The 18,219-nt window shown below is 42.9% G+C and overlaps 1 protein-coding gene across 1 annotated transcript; it reads left to right on the plus strand.

Moving 5' to 3' along the window:
* The first annotated feature begins 15,353 nt into the window (after positions 1–15,353).
* LOC127292169 (uncharacterized) lies at positions 15,354–16,795 on the plus strand. The gene has a single exon (XM_051321524.2). It carries the CDS (start codon positions 15,465–15,467, stop codon positions 16,536–16,538), a length of 1,074 nt encoding a protein of 357 aa, XP_051177484.1. The 5' UTR covers positions 15,354–15,464; the 3' UTR covers positions 16,539–16,795.
* The last annotated feature ends 1,424 nt before the right edge of the window (positions 16,796–18,219 follow it).

Consider the following 18,219-nt stretch of genomic DNA (forward strand, 5'->3'; position numbering starts at 1 on the left):
CAAAACTCATATGAATCTCAATCATGTAAGGCAGCTCATGAGATCATTGTATTGAAGTACATAGGAGAGAGATTAACCACATAGCTACCGGTGCAGCCCCGAGCCTCGATGGAGAACTACTCCCTCCTCATGGGAGACAGCAGCGTTGATGGAGATGGCGGTGGTGTCGATGGAGGAGCCTTCCGGGGGCACTTCCCCGTCCCGGCGGCGTGCCGGAACAGAGACTCCTGTCCCCCAGATCTTGGCTTCGCGATGGCGGCGGCTCTGGAAGGTTTCTCGTACCGTGGCTTTTCCGTCTCGAGGTTTTAGGTCCAGGGGCTTTATATAGGCGAAGAGGCGGCGTCCGAAGGTCGAAGGGGCGCCGACACTATAGGGTGGCGCGGGCCCCCCTTGGCCGCGCCGGCCTAGGGTTTGGTGGCCCTGTGCCCCCTCTCTGGCGGTTCTCGTGTGTTCTGGATGCTTCCGGGCAAAATAGGAACTTGGGCGTTGATTTCGTCCAATTCCGAGAATATTTCTTTACTAGGATTTCTGAAACCAAAAACAGCAGAAACAAAGAATCGGCACTTCGGCATCTTGTTAATAGGTTAGTTCCAGAAAACGCATAAATATGACATAAAATGTGCATATAACATGTAGAAATCATCAATAATGTGGCATGGAACATAAGAAATTATCGATACGTCAGAGACGTATCAGAATGCAATATTTCGGAAGATCAACAGTTGATGGAAATTATACCAAAAATCCTATTTTTCCAGATGACGAAGGTAACCAGAAGGGGGAGCCGAGGGGGCCTGAGGTGGGCCCACCCCATAGGCTGGCGCGGCGCAAGGCCTGGCCGCGCCGCCCAGTGAGGAGGGGGGCCCACAGCCCCTCTCGCCTCCTTTTCTTCGGGAAACCTTCGTCCCGAAGACCTAAGCTCCAGAGGGTACCTCGCGAAGAGTTACAGCCGCCTCTGCGGGGCGGAGAACACCAGAGAGAAAAGAGCTCTCCGGCGGGCTGAGATCCGCCGGGGAAATTCCCTCCGGGAGGGGGAAATCGACGCCATCGCCACCGTCATCGAGCTGGACATCATCTCCATCACCATCATCATCATCTCCACCATCATCACCGCCGTCTCCACCGCTGGACATCGTCACCGCCGTAGCAATTTGGGGTTTGATCTTGATTGTTTGATAGGGGAAACTCTCCCGGTGTTGATTTCTACTTGTTATTGATGCTATTGAGTGAAACCGTTGAACCAAGGTTTATGTTCAGATTGTTATTCATCATCATACCACCTCTGATCATGTTCCATATGATGTCTCGTGAGTAGTTCGTTTAGTTCTTGAGGACATGGGTGAAGTCTAAATGTTAGTAGTGAAGTATGGTTGAGTAATATTCAATGTTATGATATTTAAGTTGTGGTGTTATTCTTCTAGTGGTGTCGTGTGAACGTCGACTACACGACACTTCACCTTTACGGGCCTAGGGGAATGCATCTTGTACTCGTTTGCCAATTGCGGGGTTGCCGGAGTGACAGAAACCTAAGCCCCCGTTGGTATATCGATGCAGGAGGGATAGCAAGATCTCAGAGTTTAAGGCTGTTGTTAGATTTATCTTAATTACTTTCTTGTAGTTGCGGATGCTTGCAAGGGGTATAATCACAAGTATGTATTAGTCCTAGGAAGGGCGGTACATTAGCACAGGTTCACCCACACAACACTTATCAAAACAATGAAGATTAATTAGCTGTATGTAGCGAAAGCACTAGACTAAAATCCCGTATATCCTCGAGAACGTTTGGTCATTATAAGTAAACAAACCGGCTTGTCCTTTGTGCTAAAAAGGATTGGGCCACTCGCTGCAATTGTTACTCTCGCACTTTACTTACTCGTACTTTGTTCATCTGTTACAACAAAACCCCCTGAATACTTGTCTGTGAGCATTTACAGTGAATCATTCATCGAAACTGCTTGTCAACACCTTCTGCTCCTCGTTGGGATCGACATTCTTAGTTATCGAAGATACTACGATACACCCCCTATACTTGTGGGTCATCAGTGTGCTACCTTTAAACAATTCAAAAGTTATTACCTCTTATTTGTGTCAATGTTTTATAGCTCATGAGGAAGTATGTGGTGTTTTATCTTTCAATCTTGTTGGGCAACTTTCACCAATGGACTAGTGGCTTCATCCGCTTATCCAATAATTTTGCAAAAAGAGCTGGCAATGGGGTTCCCAGCCCCAATTAATTAACCTTTATAATTTTGCAAATAGACACTCCTCCATGGTATGTGAAATGTTGGAAGGCACCCGAGGATTCGGTTAGCCATGGCTTGAGAAAGCAGAGGTGGGGAGGAGTGTCATCTCTAAATAAAACTAAAATAAATAGACACTCCTTCATGGTATGTGATTGTTGGAAGGCACCCGAGGATTCGGTTAGCCATGGCTTGTGAAAGCAAAGGTTGGAAGGAGTGTCACCCAAAAATAAAAATTTCATGGGAGCCGCTCTTTGAAAGTCTGTCTGGCAAGGGGGTTAGAGTGCCCACTACCATTCGTTGACAACACCAAACACCTCTCAAAACTTTACTTTTATGCTCTCTATATGATTTCAAAACTTGAAAAGCTCTAGCACATGATTTTATCCCTGCTTCCCTCTGCGAAGGGCCATTCTTTTACTTTTATATTGAGTCAGTTTACCTACTTCCTTCCATCTTAGAAGCAAACACTTGTGTCAACTGTGCATTGATTCTTACATATTTGCTTATTTGCATTCATCATATTACTTTGTGTTGACAATTATCCATGAGATATACATGTTGAAGTTGAAAGCAACCGCTGAAACTTATATCTTCCTTTGTGTTGCTTCAAAGCTTTCTACTATGAATCTATTGCTTTATGAGTTAACTCCAATGCAAGTCTTATTGATGCTTGTCTTGAAAGTACTATTCATGAAAAGTCTTTGCTATATGGTTCAGTTGTTTACTCATTATCTTTACCATTGCTTCGAATCGCTGCATTCATCTCATGTGCTTTACAATAGTATTGATCAAGATAATGATAGCATGTCACTTCAGAAATTATCTTTGTTATCGTTTACCTACTCGAGGGCGAGTAGGAACTAAGCTTGGGGATGCTTGATACGTCTCAAACATATCTACAATTTCTTATGTTCCATGCTACTTTTGTGATGATACTCACATGTTTTATACACACTTTATGTCATATTTATGCATTTTCCGGCACTAACCTATTGACAAGATGCCGAAGAGCCAGTTGCTGTTTTCTGCTGTTTTTGGTTTCTGAAATCCTACAAAGGAAATATTCTTGGAATTGGACGAAATCAACGCCCAGGGTCTTATTTTTCCACGAAGCTTCCATAAGACCGAAGGAGATACGAAGTGGGGCCACGAGGTGGCGCCACACTAAGGCGGCGCGACCAAGGAGGGGCCCGCGCCGCCCTGTTGTGTGGGCCCCTCGTGACGCCTCTAAACCTACCCTTCCGCCTACTTAAAGTCTTCGTCGAGGAAACCCCAGTACCGAGAGCCACGATACGGAAAACCTTCCAGAGACACCGCCGCCGCCAATCCCATCTCGGGCGATTCAGGAGATCGCCTCCGGCACCCTGCCGGAGAGGGGAACCATCTCCCGGAGGACTCTTCATCACCATGATCGCCTCCGGAGTGATGTGTGAGTAGTTCACCCCTGGACTATGGGTCCATAGCAGTAGCTAGATGGTTGTCTTCTCCTCATTGTGCTATCATGTTAGATCTTGTGAGCTGCCTAACATGATCAAGATCATCTATTTGTAATACTACATGTTGTGTTTGTTGGGATCCGATGAATATGGAATACTATGTTATGTTGATTATCAATCTATCATATATGTGTTGTTTATGATCTTGCATGCTCTCCGCTGCTAGTAGATGCTCTGGCCAAGTTGATACTTGTAACTCCAAGAGGGAGTATTTATGCTCGATAGTGGGTTCATGCCTCCATTTAATTTGGGACAGTGACAGAAAGTTCTAAGGTTGTGGATGTGCTGTTGCCACTAGGGATGAAACATCAATGCTTTGTCTAAGGATATTTGTGTTGATTACATTACGCACCATACTTAATGCAATTGTCTGTTGTTTGCAACTTAATACTGGAAGGGGTGCGGATGCTAACCTGAAGGTGGACTTTTTAGGCATAGATGCATGCTGGATAGCGGTCTATGTACTTTGTCGTAATGCCCAATTGAATTTCACACTACTCATCATGATATGTATGTACATTGTTATGCCCTCTTTATTTGTCAATTGCCCAACTGTAATTTGTTCACCCAACATGCTATTTCTTATTGGAGAGACACCACTAGTAAACTGTGGACCCCGGTCCATTCTTTTACATCGAATACAATCTACTGCAATACTTGTTCTTTACTGTTCTTCGCAAACATCATTTTCCACACTATACATCTAATCCTTTGTTACAGCAAGCCGGTGAGATTGACACCTCACTGTTAAGTTGGGGCAAAGTATTTGGATTGTGTTGTGCAGGTTCCACGTTGACGCCGGAATCCCTGGTGTTGCACCGCACTACACTCCGTCAGCAACAACCTTCACGTGCTCCTTGACTCCTACTGGTTCGATAACCTTGGTTTCTTACTGAGGGAAAACTTGCCGATGCACGCATCACACCTTCCTCTTGGGGTTCCCAACGGGCGTGTGCTTTACGCGTCATCACTCCTTATCAAGGATCATGGGCTTACAGGATGAGTCGCTCCAGCCACAACAACTCCTGCCCTAGCCACAGCTCCAGCAACGCCTAAAACAACTTCTGCAGGTCCTTCCGCTACACATATCAATGGATTTCCTATTCATATGGGACTTGGGCCATGTCCCAACTCCATATATGACCCTATGCTCGAGCCACCCTGGTACAAGAAGCTCAAGATCAAGGTGAAGAAGACCTTCTATCTTCAACTGGATATTCATGAGCGCATGTATGACGCCTATGTGGCTAAGAATAAAGCTTGACAATGCCAGAAGAACATCATGAGGAAGCTAGAGTTGGAAGTGTCTCCTCTTGGGTCTGAAGAGAATATCATTCCTAAGCTCTAGTGGATTTCTTCTCACAGTCAGTGGTCTGATGGTGACGCCAAACCCTCTTACAGTGCCGACACTTCTCACGATGATGTTGATGACTTCCTTTGAGACTCACGGGACTCTAGCATCACCCTTCAACCTTTTTGGCGTCTTGATGTCAAAGGGGGAGCATAATTCAATTGGGTTGCTTACGGGATTTGCATGGGAAGTCACAAGCTTGTGTTTTCTTTTCTTTGACTCTTTATGCTTGTGACTTATGGCTATTAGGTGTTGTGAACTATCTCATTATGTTTTATGGATCTTATCTATGTGTGTGAGACATATGCTATCTATCTATGTGTGAGACATATACTATCTATATCTATATATGGTAAAGACTAAGTGGACTACTTGTGGTATGATCTCTAAGCTCAACACTTGTCTCTAATATATGCTATGTCTCTACTTAGTGCAAGATGTGAATATGATTGTTACTCTTTTCATCTTGCACTTGTTGGTAAGTCTATTAAATATTAGAGAGTATTGATCCTAGATGATGTGCTCTTTGTTCAAATGCAATTTTGAATGGATGCACATGTCTAGGGGGACCTTGTCTACTTTTTATAGAAAGTGCTTAAATTCAATTCTTATGCAAATCATTATGTTGTCATCAAGAACAAAAAAGAAGGAGATTGCAAGAACATATCTTCTTAAGTGGTTTTGGTGTTGATGAAAACGGTTGTGTTTAACTAATTATTTGTATAAGAATTGTATGATTTTATCAATGATAATAATTGAAGCATTATTGCCAAAAGATTGAAGAGCTTCATTTGTGTCTTGCTATTTCTCTCTATGGATGATTCATGCCTTGAGAGTATTATGCGGATATTCATACTATTTATCCAAGGATTATACAACTGGGATTTATGTTTGCATCAAGTTTGAAAAAGGAAAAGGAAAAAATAGAAAGGAAGAAGAAAAAGTAAGAAGGAAAAGGATCTGGCCGCCAGGAGGCCGGTGGTACCGCCTGTGAGGGGCCGGTACCACCGCCGGGTAAGGCCGGTGGTTCCGCCCCGGGGACCGCCCATACTACCCGCTGGGGAGACAAGCTCTGAATAACCATATTCCCACGGCATGTGGTACCGCCCTGGGCACGACCGATGGTACCGCCCAGGCATGGTCGGGGGTATCGCTCCCCATCCCCTCCCGTGGCAGCTCTCCCCCGCGCTCTACCACGTCGACCAGGGGCCAGTAGTACCGGCCCATGGCCGGTACTACCGGCCATGAGGCTCCAACAGCAGGATTTCCATCAGGAGTATAAAAGCCCCTTCTTCCCCAATGGAGTCAACCCTTGATGGTGCTTATCGTAACGCCGACTTCACACAGTTGGGGAACCCCGAGAGGAAGGTATGATAAGCACAGTAACAAGTTTTCCCTCACTAGAAAACCAAGGTTTAATATACTAGTAGGAGAAAGGCGTGACTTCTGAAGGTCTTGCTAGCTGACTAGTGGCAGGGCGCACTACCGGCGTCATCAACAACGTGGAACCTACACACAACACAACCAAAGTACTTCGCCCCAACTGACAGTGAGGTTGTCAATCTCACCGGTTTGCTCGTATCGAGTGAAAAGAGATGTTTGCAGAAAGTAAACATAACAAGATTGCAGTTGAATTTATCAGTAAAGGAAACATGACCGGGGTCCACAGTTCACTAGAGGTGTCTCTCCATAAAGAAATAGCATGTTGGGTGAACAAATTACAGCTGGGCAATTGATAGAATATCGACCAATACATGACAAGATGATTACTATGAGATTTGATATGGGCATTACAACATAATACATAGACCGTAATCCAACTGCATCTATGACTAATAATTCACCTTAAGATTAGCATCCGCACCCCTTTCAGTATTAAGTTGCAAGCAACGGACTATCGCATTAAGCAATGTGTGTAAAGTAAATAATAGAGTTACCTCGGATAAAACATCATTGTTTTCTCCCTAGTAGAAATAACACATCTACAATCTTAGAAGTTAAACGTCACTCTCCCAGAAAACTAGAGGCATGAACCTACTATCGAGCATAAATACCCCCTCTTGGAGTCACAAGTATCCACTTGGCCAGAGTTTCTACTAGCAACGGAGAGCATGCAAGATCACAAATAACATATGACATGAATATATAATCAATCTCAACATAGTATATAATATTCATTGGATCGCAGCAAACCAAACATATAGGATTACATAAAGATGATCTTGATCATGTAGGGCAGCTCACAAGATCGATACATGAAGCACAAAGTGGAGAAGACAACCATCTAGCTACTGCTATGGACCCATAGTCTAGGGATGAACTACTCACGCATCACTTCGGAGGCGGGCATGGCGATGTAGATGCCTCCGGCGATGATTTCCCCCTCCGGTAGGGTGCCGGGAAGAGCTTCAGAATCCCCCGAGATGGGTTCTGCGATGGCGGCCGCGATGGAACTTTTCGTGGATGGAGGCTCGGGTATCTATGGTTTTCCCGAGAAGATGTGTAAATAGGCAGAGGATTTAGGTCGGTGGGGCTCCTGGTGGGCCCAGACCTACCCGAGGCGCAGGCCGCGCCTAGGGGTGGTTTGGCCGCCCTGTGGCGCCTCTTCGACCCCCCTCTGGGCTTCGTCTTTGTTTCGGTAAAATGTTGACTTTGGCTTTTGTTTCGTCCAATTCCGAGAATATTTCCTGTACATCTTTTCTGAAATACAAAAACAACAGAAAATAGGGAACTAACATTGTGGCATCTTGTTAATAGGTTAGTGCCGGAAATCATGTAAAAGTGCAACGAAGTGTAAGCAAAACATATATGAATTGGTGTAAAACAAGCATGTATCATCGAAAATTATAGATACGTTTGAGACGTATCAAGCATCCCCAAGCTTAACTCCTGCTCGTCCTCGAGTAGCTAGGTAAGTGATAACAAAATAATTTTTGAGGTGACATATGAAGCCAACACAATCTTGATCAAGCATGTAAAGCATTATGAGCTTGGATCTAAGTACTCTAACATAGGCATGATAGATATAATTCAATAGAACTTAACAACTATGTTATAACATGAAGAGTAACTCAAACAAAGGATCATGAATAATAGTGCATTGAAAGTAAACATAACAAAGTGGTACTCATCGTGTCCTTTATGGAATAGCAAAACATAAATGCTAGCTAGGACAGCTTCAAACAGAGGGTGACTAGATACAGGTAGTTTGAGAGCAAGCAATAGCAAAATCATGAATCAATTAATAATAATTTTGGAACTATGCACATTGCAGTAAGAATGACAACTATACCCTCTTAATCAGTGCGTAAAGTAGAAGATGAAGACTCAATATAATAGTAAAAGAGAGACTCTTTGCAGAGTAAGCAAGATAAACAAGTTTTATAAACCTTCCAAAAAGTATGATACTTATTAGCTTCGAGATCTGATTGCCCCTATCATAAGCATCTTGAATGGTTAAGTTAATGTGAGTCAAAAATGAGCTATATGCTTGCAAATCACAAGTAGAAAATCTCATGCCCCTTGAATGCGAGTAACTAAACCTCATGCTACTCAACTTAGGTCCCTAATAAGTTCTTGTCATTGTAAGTATACATATATCATTGAGAACCTCCAACGGGGTACCTCTTGCCCGATGATATGGAGGTACTCTTGTGGAGCAATCCCATACCAAAATGACAAGACAAACAAACAATGAGCATCTCAACAATTTTTTGTTTACTATGGGTATAGCTTTTTATTGCAAATGCTTCATAGAATGCTCACTATGGCTTAGCCGTAAATTTCCATCATGAATGATGCATGGCTTAGATTAGCGGCCCAGGAGTTTCTCTAACTCATATACAAACTCCATGGACTTGCAAGTTTCCATTTTATTTTGCACCGCTAGGCATCCATAGACAAAAGAACATGGCATCAACTGAATATAAGTGCAATGTTGAAAGTGATCCCCATGAAAGCATGGTTCTACTAACTCCCAACTCGCAATTGTAAATATATAAACATAAGATAGGCACAATGATCAAATTTATTAAGTACAAGAAAGTAAATGTGCCATCAAATTCGTGAGAGCTTTACTGACTAATTTTTTCATGCCAAAAATTAATTTGGAAGATAAATAAAAACATGATGAATTACTTGGAATAGCAATAATGCTACTAGGTAGATATGGTGGACACAATTGCTAAACTTTGTGTCATGGTAGTTGGATGCATGAGTAGAGTTCATACTCAGCACAAGCGAATGCTAGCAAAAGACTGTGAGCAACCAACTAAGAGAGCGATAATGGACATAATCATGCATAGCGGCAAAACATTATTAATCAAAGCATAAAGTGATATTACAAGGCAAAAACTAAATGATCATAGAGGCTTTAGTTGACTGGTTATAGTCATAACATGGTGTAAGCATGCGCCAAGTCAACCCAATAAAATATCAAAGGAGAATACCACAATATTATGTTTTTTTGATAGAAACAACACATGATTATTTCAATGACACATTATGCACTCTCAGCCATTTGAGACAAGTCATTCTACAACAATAAATACTAAGCATATGACAAGAATAACATCCAACATGACATACCAAAGTCTATTCCACAGTCTAGAAAAGCTTCCTTTTGCATCACTATAGCCATGAAATATTTTACGCGTATCCAACACCAACCAACTTATTTGAAATAGCTCTCAGAGATGAAAATACAATATGCACCAGAGAGCAAATCATACATAAATAAATAATACTAACGAGCTCTGAACAAAATTCAAGTGAAAGAACAAGAGCTAAATGCAGTACTAGCAAACTAGAACACTCGCAAAATAATAACAACGAAAACTAGAGCGTTCTATGCAATTAAAAAGGAGCGGGTCTTTCTCCAAAACAAATGTGTCGGGATCCAACATATGCTACAACAAACAAAAGTAAACTAAAAAAACAAAAATAAAGACGCTCCAAGAATAAAACATATCTTATGAAGTAATAAAACTATAGCGCATAGAGAGATGACCTGTTGTTTTGTTGATGAAGAGGGGATGCCTTGGGCGGGGGCATCCCCAAGATTTGACGCTTGTACCTCTTGAATATGTCTTGGGGTGCAGGGGCATCCCCAAACTTGAGATTTTGTCCATCCTTCATCTCATCACTTCATTCTTCTTTCCCTACACTTGAAAACTTCCTTCATACAAAACTTCACACAATTCTTCATTAACAACATTAGTACAATCAAAATAAACAAATCCACTTGGGTTCAGTACTAACATATATCAAACATCTATTAAAACATAAGCTACTGTAGTAACCTTTCAAAAAGCTCTTTAATCAAAAGAACTAAAAAAGAAAGAGATTTAAGAGGCAAATGCAGATAGTGCAGAAATATATCAAAACAGAACAGCGGGTAAAGATCGATTTTTTGAAAATCCTCTGTTGCTTATCTTGAAAGTGGTCAACTAACAAAAGTTAGATAATAAACTGGGGCATATGCATAAAAATGACAGCTCAAAATTCCGCTCTGGCTATTTTTACGATTTTTTATGGTAACAACACAGAATCTGTTTTGATGATAACAACTTCCCCAAATCTTACTTTCTTCCTATTAGAGGCTATTCATGGCACAAAAATGAAATAAAAATGATAAGGAAATGTCATTACAGGAGCAATAACTTCCAAGACTCAACAAAAAGAAAAATTGCTGTAAATAAAACATGGGTTGTCTCCCATAAACGCTTTTTTCTTTAATGCCTCTCAGCTAGGCGCAGTAAAAATACGAGCATCAAGTATTATCAAGTGAAAAAGCATCAACATAAATGGCGGGAGCCTTGCGCATACCTATCCTATTTTTATGATTTTTCATAGGGAAACAATGAGAACCACCTGGTGAGGTGGTGAAGATCATGATACCTTCCCCAATATCAATCCTTGCTACCACGAGTTTTAGCAGTGATTGCCCAATCATGATTTGTACTTTTCCTACACATTCAATGACAAGATAATCAGTGAATACCATCCTCCATAAGTTTTTCGTATGCACTCTTTCAACAATTTCAATGGGTAATATAACAACATTATTGGTAAGATATATTTCTTCTCCTCCCTCAGAAAGTCCCCAAAGATTTAAAGACTCATAAATATCTCTAGGCATAATGCAAAATTCAGACATAATGTCGCAACGAGCATCAAAAATTTCACCACCTATATCAACTTTCACTGATGGGAGCCAATTTGTGGGTTCAAAATTTATTGGAACTTGATCATATTTCTCCCGAAGCATACTATAACATTCGTTCAATCTAGTTGTACTTGTCTCAAGAGTGTTTAATCTAGCAAAAATGCTCACAAGGGATGAATCCAAATTACTAGGTGAGCTATATGTTGCAATCAACTTTTTTATGGCATTAAAATCTTGATCTCCATCACAAAGAAGGAAATCTCCTCCAGCTACTGTGTCCAAAGCTTATCTATAACGCAGAATAAGACCAAAATAAAAGCTACTAAGAAGCAAGCCTAAAGTCAATCTCGGTTCAGTTTTAATACAAGAACTATTAATTCTAGACCAAGCTTCCTTGAAACTCTCCTCACTCTCTTTCTTGAAAGTGAAAAGAATTTCCTCAGATGACATAGTAACAGGAATAGACATTTTAGAAAAATTAAAACTAAGCAACAGAAATAATAGCTATAATAGAAACTATTTTTTTGTGTTTTTGATATAAAGACAACTATAAAAGTAAACTATTTTTTTTGTGTTTTTGATATAAAAAAGCAGACAAGACAAAATAAAGTAAACTAAGCAAACTATAACAAAGTAAAAAAGATTGAGATGAGAGACTCCCCTTGCAGAAATCCTCTTTCTCCCCGGCAACGGTGCCAGAAAAAGAGCTTGATGGTGCTTATCGTAATGCCGACTTCACACCGTTGGGGAGCCCCACGAGGAAGGTATGATGAGCATCGTAGCAAGTTTTCCCTCAGTAAGAAACCATGTTTTAATCGACCAGTAGGAGAAAGACGTGACTTCTGAAGGTGTTGCTACCTGACTAATGGCAGAGCGCACTACTGGTGTCAGCAACAACGTGGAACCTACACACAACACAATCGAAGTACTTTGCCCCAACTTACAGTGAGGTTATCAATCTCACCGGTTTGCTGAACACAAAGGATTAGACGTATCGAGTGGAAAGAGATGTTTGTAGAAAGTAAACAGAACAGAATTGCAGTTGAATTTATCAGTAAAGGAAACATGACCGGGGTCCACAGTTCACTAGAGGTGTCTCTCCATAAAGAAATAGCATGTTGGGTGAACAAATTACAGCTGTGCAATTGATAGAATATCGACCAATACATGACAAGATGATTACTATGATATTTGATATGGGCATTACAACATAATACACAGATCGTAATCCAACTACGTCTATGACTAATAATCCACCTTCAGGTTAGTGTCCGCACCCCTTTCAGTATTAAGTTGCAAGCAACAGACTATCGCATTAAGCAATATGTGTAAAGTAAACAATAGAATTACCCTCGGATATAACATTTTCATTTTCTCCCTAGTAGCAACATCACGTCTACAATCTTAGAAGTTGAACTTCACTCTCCTAGAAAACTAGAGGCATGGACCTACTATCGAGCATAAACACCTCCTTTTGGAGTCACAAGTGTCCACTTGGCCAGAGTTTCTACTAGCAACGGAGAGCATGCAAGATCACAAATAACATATGACATTAATATATAATCAATCTCAACATAGTATACAATATTCATCGGATCGCAGCAAACCAAACATATAGGATTACATAAAGATGATCTTGATCATGTAGGGCAGCTGACAAGATCGATACATGAAGCACAAAGTGGAGAAGACAACCATCTAGCTACTGCTATGGACACATAGTCTAGAAATGAACTACTCACGCATCACTTCGGAGGCAGGCATGGCGATGTATATGCATCCGGCGAAGATTTCCCCCTCCGGCAGGGTGTCGGGAAGAGCTTCAGAACCCCCCGAGATGGGTTCTACGGTGGCGGCCACGACGGAACTTTTCGTGGATGGAGGTTCGGGTATCCAGGATTTTTCCGAGAAGATGTGTAAATAGGCGGAGGATTTAGGTCGGTGGGGCACCTGGTGGGCCTAGACCTACCCTAGGCGCGAGCCAGGTCCAGGCCGCGCCTAGGGGTGGTTTGGCCGCCCTGTGGTGCCTATTCGACCCCCTCTGGACTTCGTCTTCGTTTCGGTAAAATATTGATTTCGGCTTTTGTTTGGTCTAATTCCGAGAATATTTCCTATACAACTTTTCTGAAATACAAAAACAACAGAAAACAGGGAACTGGCACTGTGGTATCTTGTTAATAGGTTAGTGCCGGAAATCATGTAAAAGTGCAACGAAGTGTAAGCAAAACATATATGAATTGGTGTAAAACAAGCATGGATCATAAAAAATTATAGATACGTTTGAGGTATCAAGCATCCCAAAGCTTAACTCCTGCTCGTCCTCGAGTAGCTAGGTAAGTGATAAATTTTTTTACAAGGAATGAACTACGGGAATCATACCCTCGTGTCTCTACGTGCTCCACCTTGGTTACCTTTATCCTCTTACCGCACTTTACTACTTATATCTTGTATTGTGTATTGTTGCCTGTATCTTATCATTTAGGTAAACTTACGTAGTTGCATATCTAGATAATTTACCTTTATGTCAAGCGTAAATTGAAAAGGAATTAAAATTTGAGATAACACCTATTCACCCCCCCTCTAGGTGTCAGACGATCCTTTCAACCCTAGATCCTGGCACCTTTATAAGCCGGATCCCGGAAGCCTTAGAGGCACAACTCATTGTAACAACGCGAAAGCGTCCAGATAATTCAAGAAAAGCAGCACTGCCTCTGAGCAGCGTGTTCCGAAGCTGGGTAAACCACGTACGACCGTCCCAATGGCTCTCCGCCCTATGCCCCCCACTTCTTCCCCCCTTCGTAGGATCCCTCCTCCGGGGTATTGTCGATTAGGCAACGATACCGCCATTGCAAAGGGTGTTGACCTTGTTACCTTCTACCACCCCTATAACATGAGTGGCAAAGTACATAAGAGGGTGAGGACGAACACCACTCAAAGAGAGACTAGTTTCCTTTTGAAAGTGAACTTGGGGATACATTGTTGTCTCTGTGTTCCCTCGGTTGTTCCTATATCCAAACTCTTTATTTATGCACTTTACTTTGTGATAGCGTTCACGATTGAAGTTATATGTCTTGCTATCATATAGTTGTTTGTCTTGATTAGTATAAGTTGTTTGTTCATATGTGAACACTAGTTAATATATGTTTTGGGCTAGACAAATTAAATGCTAGTTGTATTCTGCATTTGTTAAACATAACTCATAGCGCATATGTTACCCCCCGCTCAAATATGTGTTCTTTCATAAGGGCAGGTGGAAATCATGAGACATAAAATCTCTTTATTTATCATTGCATGCTCTAACTCGCTAAGTTCCTCAGATTCAATTTGTAGATCTAACATGTGATACGCTGATACTCTCTCCATCAGATGGCATCTATGTTTCTACTCCACCCGTTGATGGCTTTTATTATGTGTGCATAGTAATAATAGATATCAATATAAAAAAATGACACCATCATCAATACTCCCTTTGATCCAAATTAATTCAAATTAATTGAATCCACTTTGTGTAGATACGAATATACCTAGTGAACAAACGCATCCAGGTACATCCTTATCTAGATAAAGCAGAGGGAGTAACAAAAGATGCACCTACCATGCTCCCAATTTCGAATCTCATCTCAATAGGAGTAGTAATAATAAACAAAAAAAGAAGAAGAGGAGATCTTGACAATTGTTTTAAAACAACACGTACAACCAATCCTATCTTTAGATCTGCATATATAATTCGTATCGATCACTCCTCCAAATCCTGGACCGTATAGCATTAGCTCAGGCAACGTGGCCAACTGGTGGCTTGTCAATCAATCATGCAACCACGCCACCTACCTGGCGTGCGTGAAGCAACAGGAAGATAAAATTTGAACCAACGAACGTTTCTTCGTTCACAAGTTGATCCGCCCATTTACAAACCGACTCCCATGTTCCCGAGAATATCCGTCCACGCCCCTCGCAGATGCCATCCGATATTTCTTGGCCCGAAATCCCGAAACTGCCCCTGAACCGACCCGTCCTTTTAGGTCGTCTCCTCCACGGATTGATTCCCCACACGTCTTTCCCGCTTCCACCGCAGCCCCACAACCCGCAACCCGCACCACCGCCGACCGACGAAACCCTAACCCTAGCTAGCTCCCCGCGCGCGCTCGCATGGCGGAGCGCCGAGGCTGACCCCGATCGCGCGCGAGGATGGATTGAGAGGGCTTGAAGGCATGGGTCCGAACCCTAGCCTCGAGAAGATGGCCGCCCCCGGCGCGGGCGCGGGGTGGGCGCCGAGGGGACGCGTGGTGCGGATCCTCGTGCACGACGACGACGCCACCGACTCCTCCTCCAGCGAGGACGAGGCGCCGCCGCGGCCGCCGCCTGGGCGGGGCGAGGGGGAGAGGGGGCCGGGGCCGCGGAGGAAGAAGCGCCGCGTGATGGAGGCCACCACGGGGAAGAGGGACTCCTCGTCCTCGTCCTCTTCCCCCTCCTCCTGGGCCAGGCCCAAGGTCAGGTACTGCGGCGTGCGCCAGCGCCGCTGGGGCAAGTTCGCCGCCGAGATCCGCGACCCCTACCAGGGCCGCCGCCTCTGGCTCGGCACCTTCGACACCGCCGAGGAGGCCGCCGCCGCATACGACGCCGCCAAGATCCGCATCCGCGCCGACGCCGCCAGGAACCGCGTCACCAAAATACGCGTCCACCACAACGGCATGCCCGCCGATTTCCTTGCCGCCGCATCCCGCCCGCCCCAGCTTAAGCATGCCAAACCGGCCATCTCGCCGCCGCCGCCGCCGCTTGCGCCAGAGCCGGCCATCTCGCCGCCGGCGCCGCTTACGACAGAGCCTGCCAAGCCGGCCATCTCAGCGCCGCCTCCACCAGAGCCTGCCAAGCCGGCCAGCTCGCCGCCGCGGCCTCCTCTACCAGCTAATTTGCCCTTCGCCCTCCCGCTCAAGCTGAGGATGAAGTTTGCCCGTCCTCCAGAGTTTAAGGAGAAGGACTGGAACTGGTGCAATGCAGGGGAGGAGGTCGTCAAGGAGAAATCAGGTACCTCTGCCGCAACGGAGGTCAAGGAGGAAGGTGCAGGCGATGTAAAGGTGGAGGCCGTGACGACCTGCACTACCACAGAGGTGAAGGTCGAGGCTGGCGCCTGCGAAGGCGAGGCGAAAGAGGGGGCCGACGGCACCTCTGCCAAGCCAATTTGGGCCATCATCACTGGGAAGCGCAAGAAGCGGTCGGGCTGCGGCACCCGCGTTGGCGCCCTCCACGCATCCTCCGTCTGCGTTGAGGAAGTTGGCGGGACCTGAAGGTCCCATTATCCGTAATTACTACTATCGTTAGAGCTTTCCTCTTCTGTTCTCCCTAGCATCGTTAGAACTCCGTCGTGCCCTGTAATTTCTGTCGGTCCGTGTTAAAAGCTTCTTGATGTGAAAACTTGTGACTGCTTGTCATATGATTGCCCGTGATTTAATGTATATACCACCCCTGTAGTATGATTTGATATAGTCAGATGTGTAATCAAACTGATCTGCTACATTCCTGAATAAAATTCTTTTATCAGATATATATATGTTGCTATCATCTTCTTGTATATCAACACGAAACATGCTTGGAAAGTCATTTCTAGAATGTTGGTATAGTCAGATGTTTAATGAATCTGATCTGCTATATCCAGAATAAAAATCTTCTATCAGATATATATGTTGCTATCATCTTGTATCAACACGAAACATGGTTGGAAAGTCATTTGTAATTTAGAATCTGAGATTGTCTCTTGTGAATTCATCTGCAGAACAAATGTGCTTCTGCCAATTATATCGAACAGACAGATTTTGTCCTATGTGTCCTTGGCTCCTTGCCAAGATTCACAGTTATTTTCAGCTATACCTTAGTAAGCTTTGTTAGATGTCAATGTCAAATATTCGCATCGCCAAGACGTGATTTATATTTCTTATTGAATGACTTGTTAGAATATAAACAACCTTTGTTAGTATGTCAATGTCTTCTCCTAGTATTAACATCACCATGAATGATTTTATTTATTATTAAATGACTTGGTAGTATATGAATCTTGGGTGACAGTACGATGTTATGATAGTAGTAGTCGCTTCATCCAAATTTGTAGCTGAAGTTGGCAGCATCTTACAGTTTCAATCTGAGGTTGTATTATTAAGCTCATGTGTTTTCTGTCTATCCAGATTAAAATTCTTTAATGAGGATATGTAGCTGTCATCTTGGATCAATATGAAACATGGTGCCAAACTATGGCAGTCATTTCTAATTCGGAATTTGAGATGGTCTTTGTGGATTGTTGTAAACTATGGCAGTCTTTTGTACTTCAGAATTTGAAATTGTCTTTGTGAATGAATTCTTCTGGAAAACAGAAGTGATTCTGCCAGTTATATCAGTATAGTTAAAGATTGTGTCATTGCAAAGGTTCACATTTGTTTTGAGTTGGTATTCTGTAAGGCTTGTTATATGCAAATGTCATATCCTAGTATTAACATCACCATGCCATGGTTATGTTTCTCATTAGCTTGTTAGAATATGAACAACCGTTGTTGGTATATGTCGGTGTCATCTCCTAGTTTTAACATCACCATGATATAATCATTTTTCTTATAAAATGACTTGTTAGACTTGGAATGTGAATCCTGGTGACAGTATATGATGTAATGATAGTGGTTGTTGCATTTCATTTAGTTCTTTTTTGTTGAAGTTGGCGGCATGTTATAGTTTCAATCTGATTTTGTTTTCGTTTATTTTAAGTCCTGGTGTTTTCTGTCTATCTACATCAACAACTGCACAGCATTTTCTTTTGTACTGCTGCATCTGGAATGATGCTCATTTTGACAGGAAATGTTTGGCATCTTTATGCAACAGTCTTTGACAAACTTATGTCTACAGTTATGCTACCAAACTTTCTGCACCGTCGATTTGTGCTAGAGTTTTACATCTAGTTCTTGTGTTATCCACTTATCCTGAAGT

The sequence above is a fragment of the Lolium perenne genome, chromosome 4, assembly GCF_019359855.2.
Source record: "Lolium perenne isolate Kyuss_39 chromosome 4, Kyuss_2.0, whole genome shotgun sequence".
NCBI lineage: Eukaryota > Viridiplantae > Streptophyta > Magnoliopsida > Poales > Poaceae > Lolium > Lolium perenne.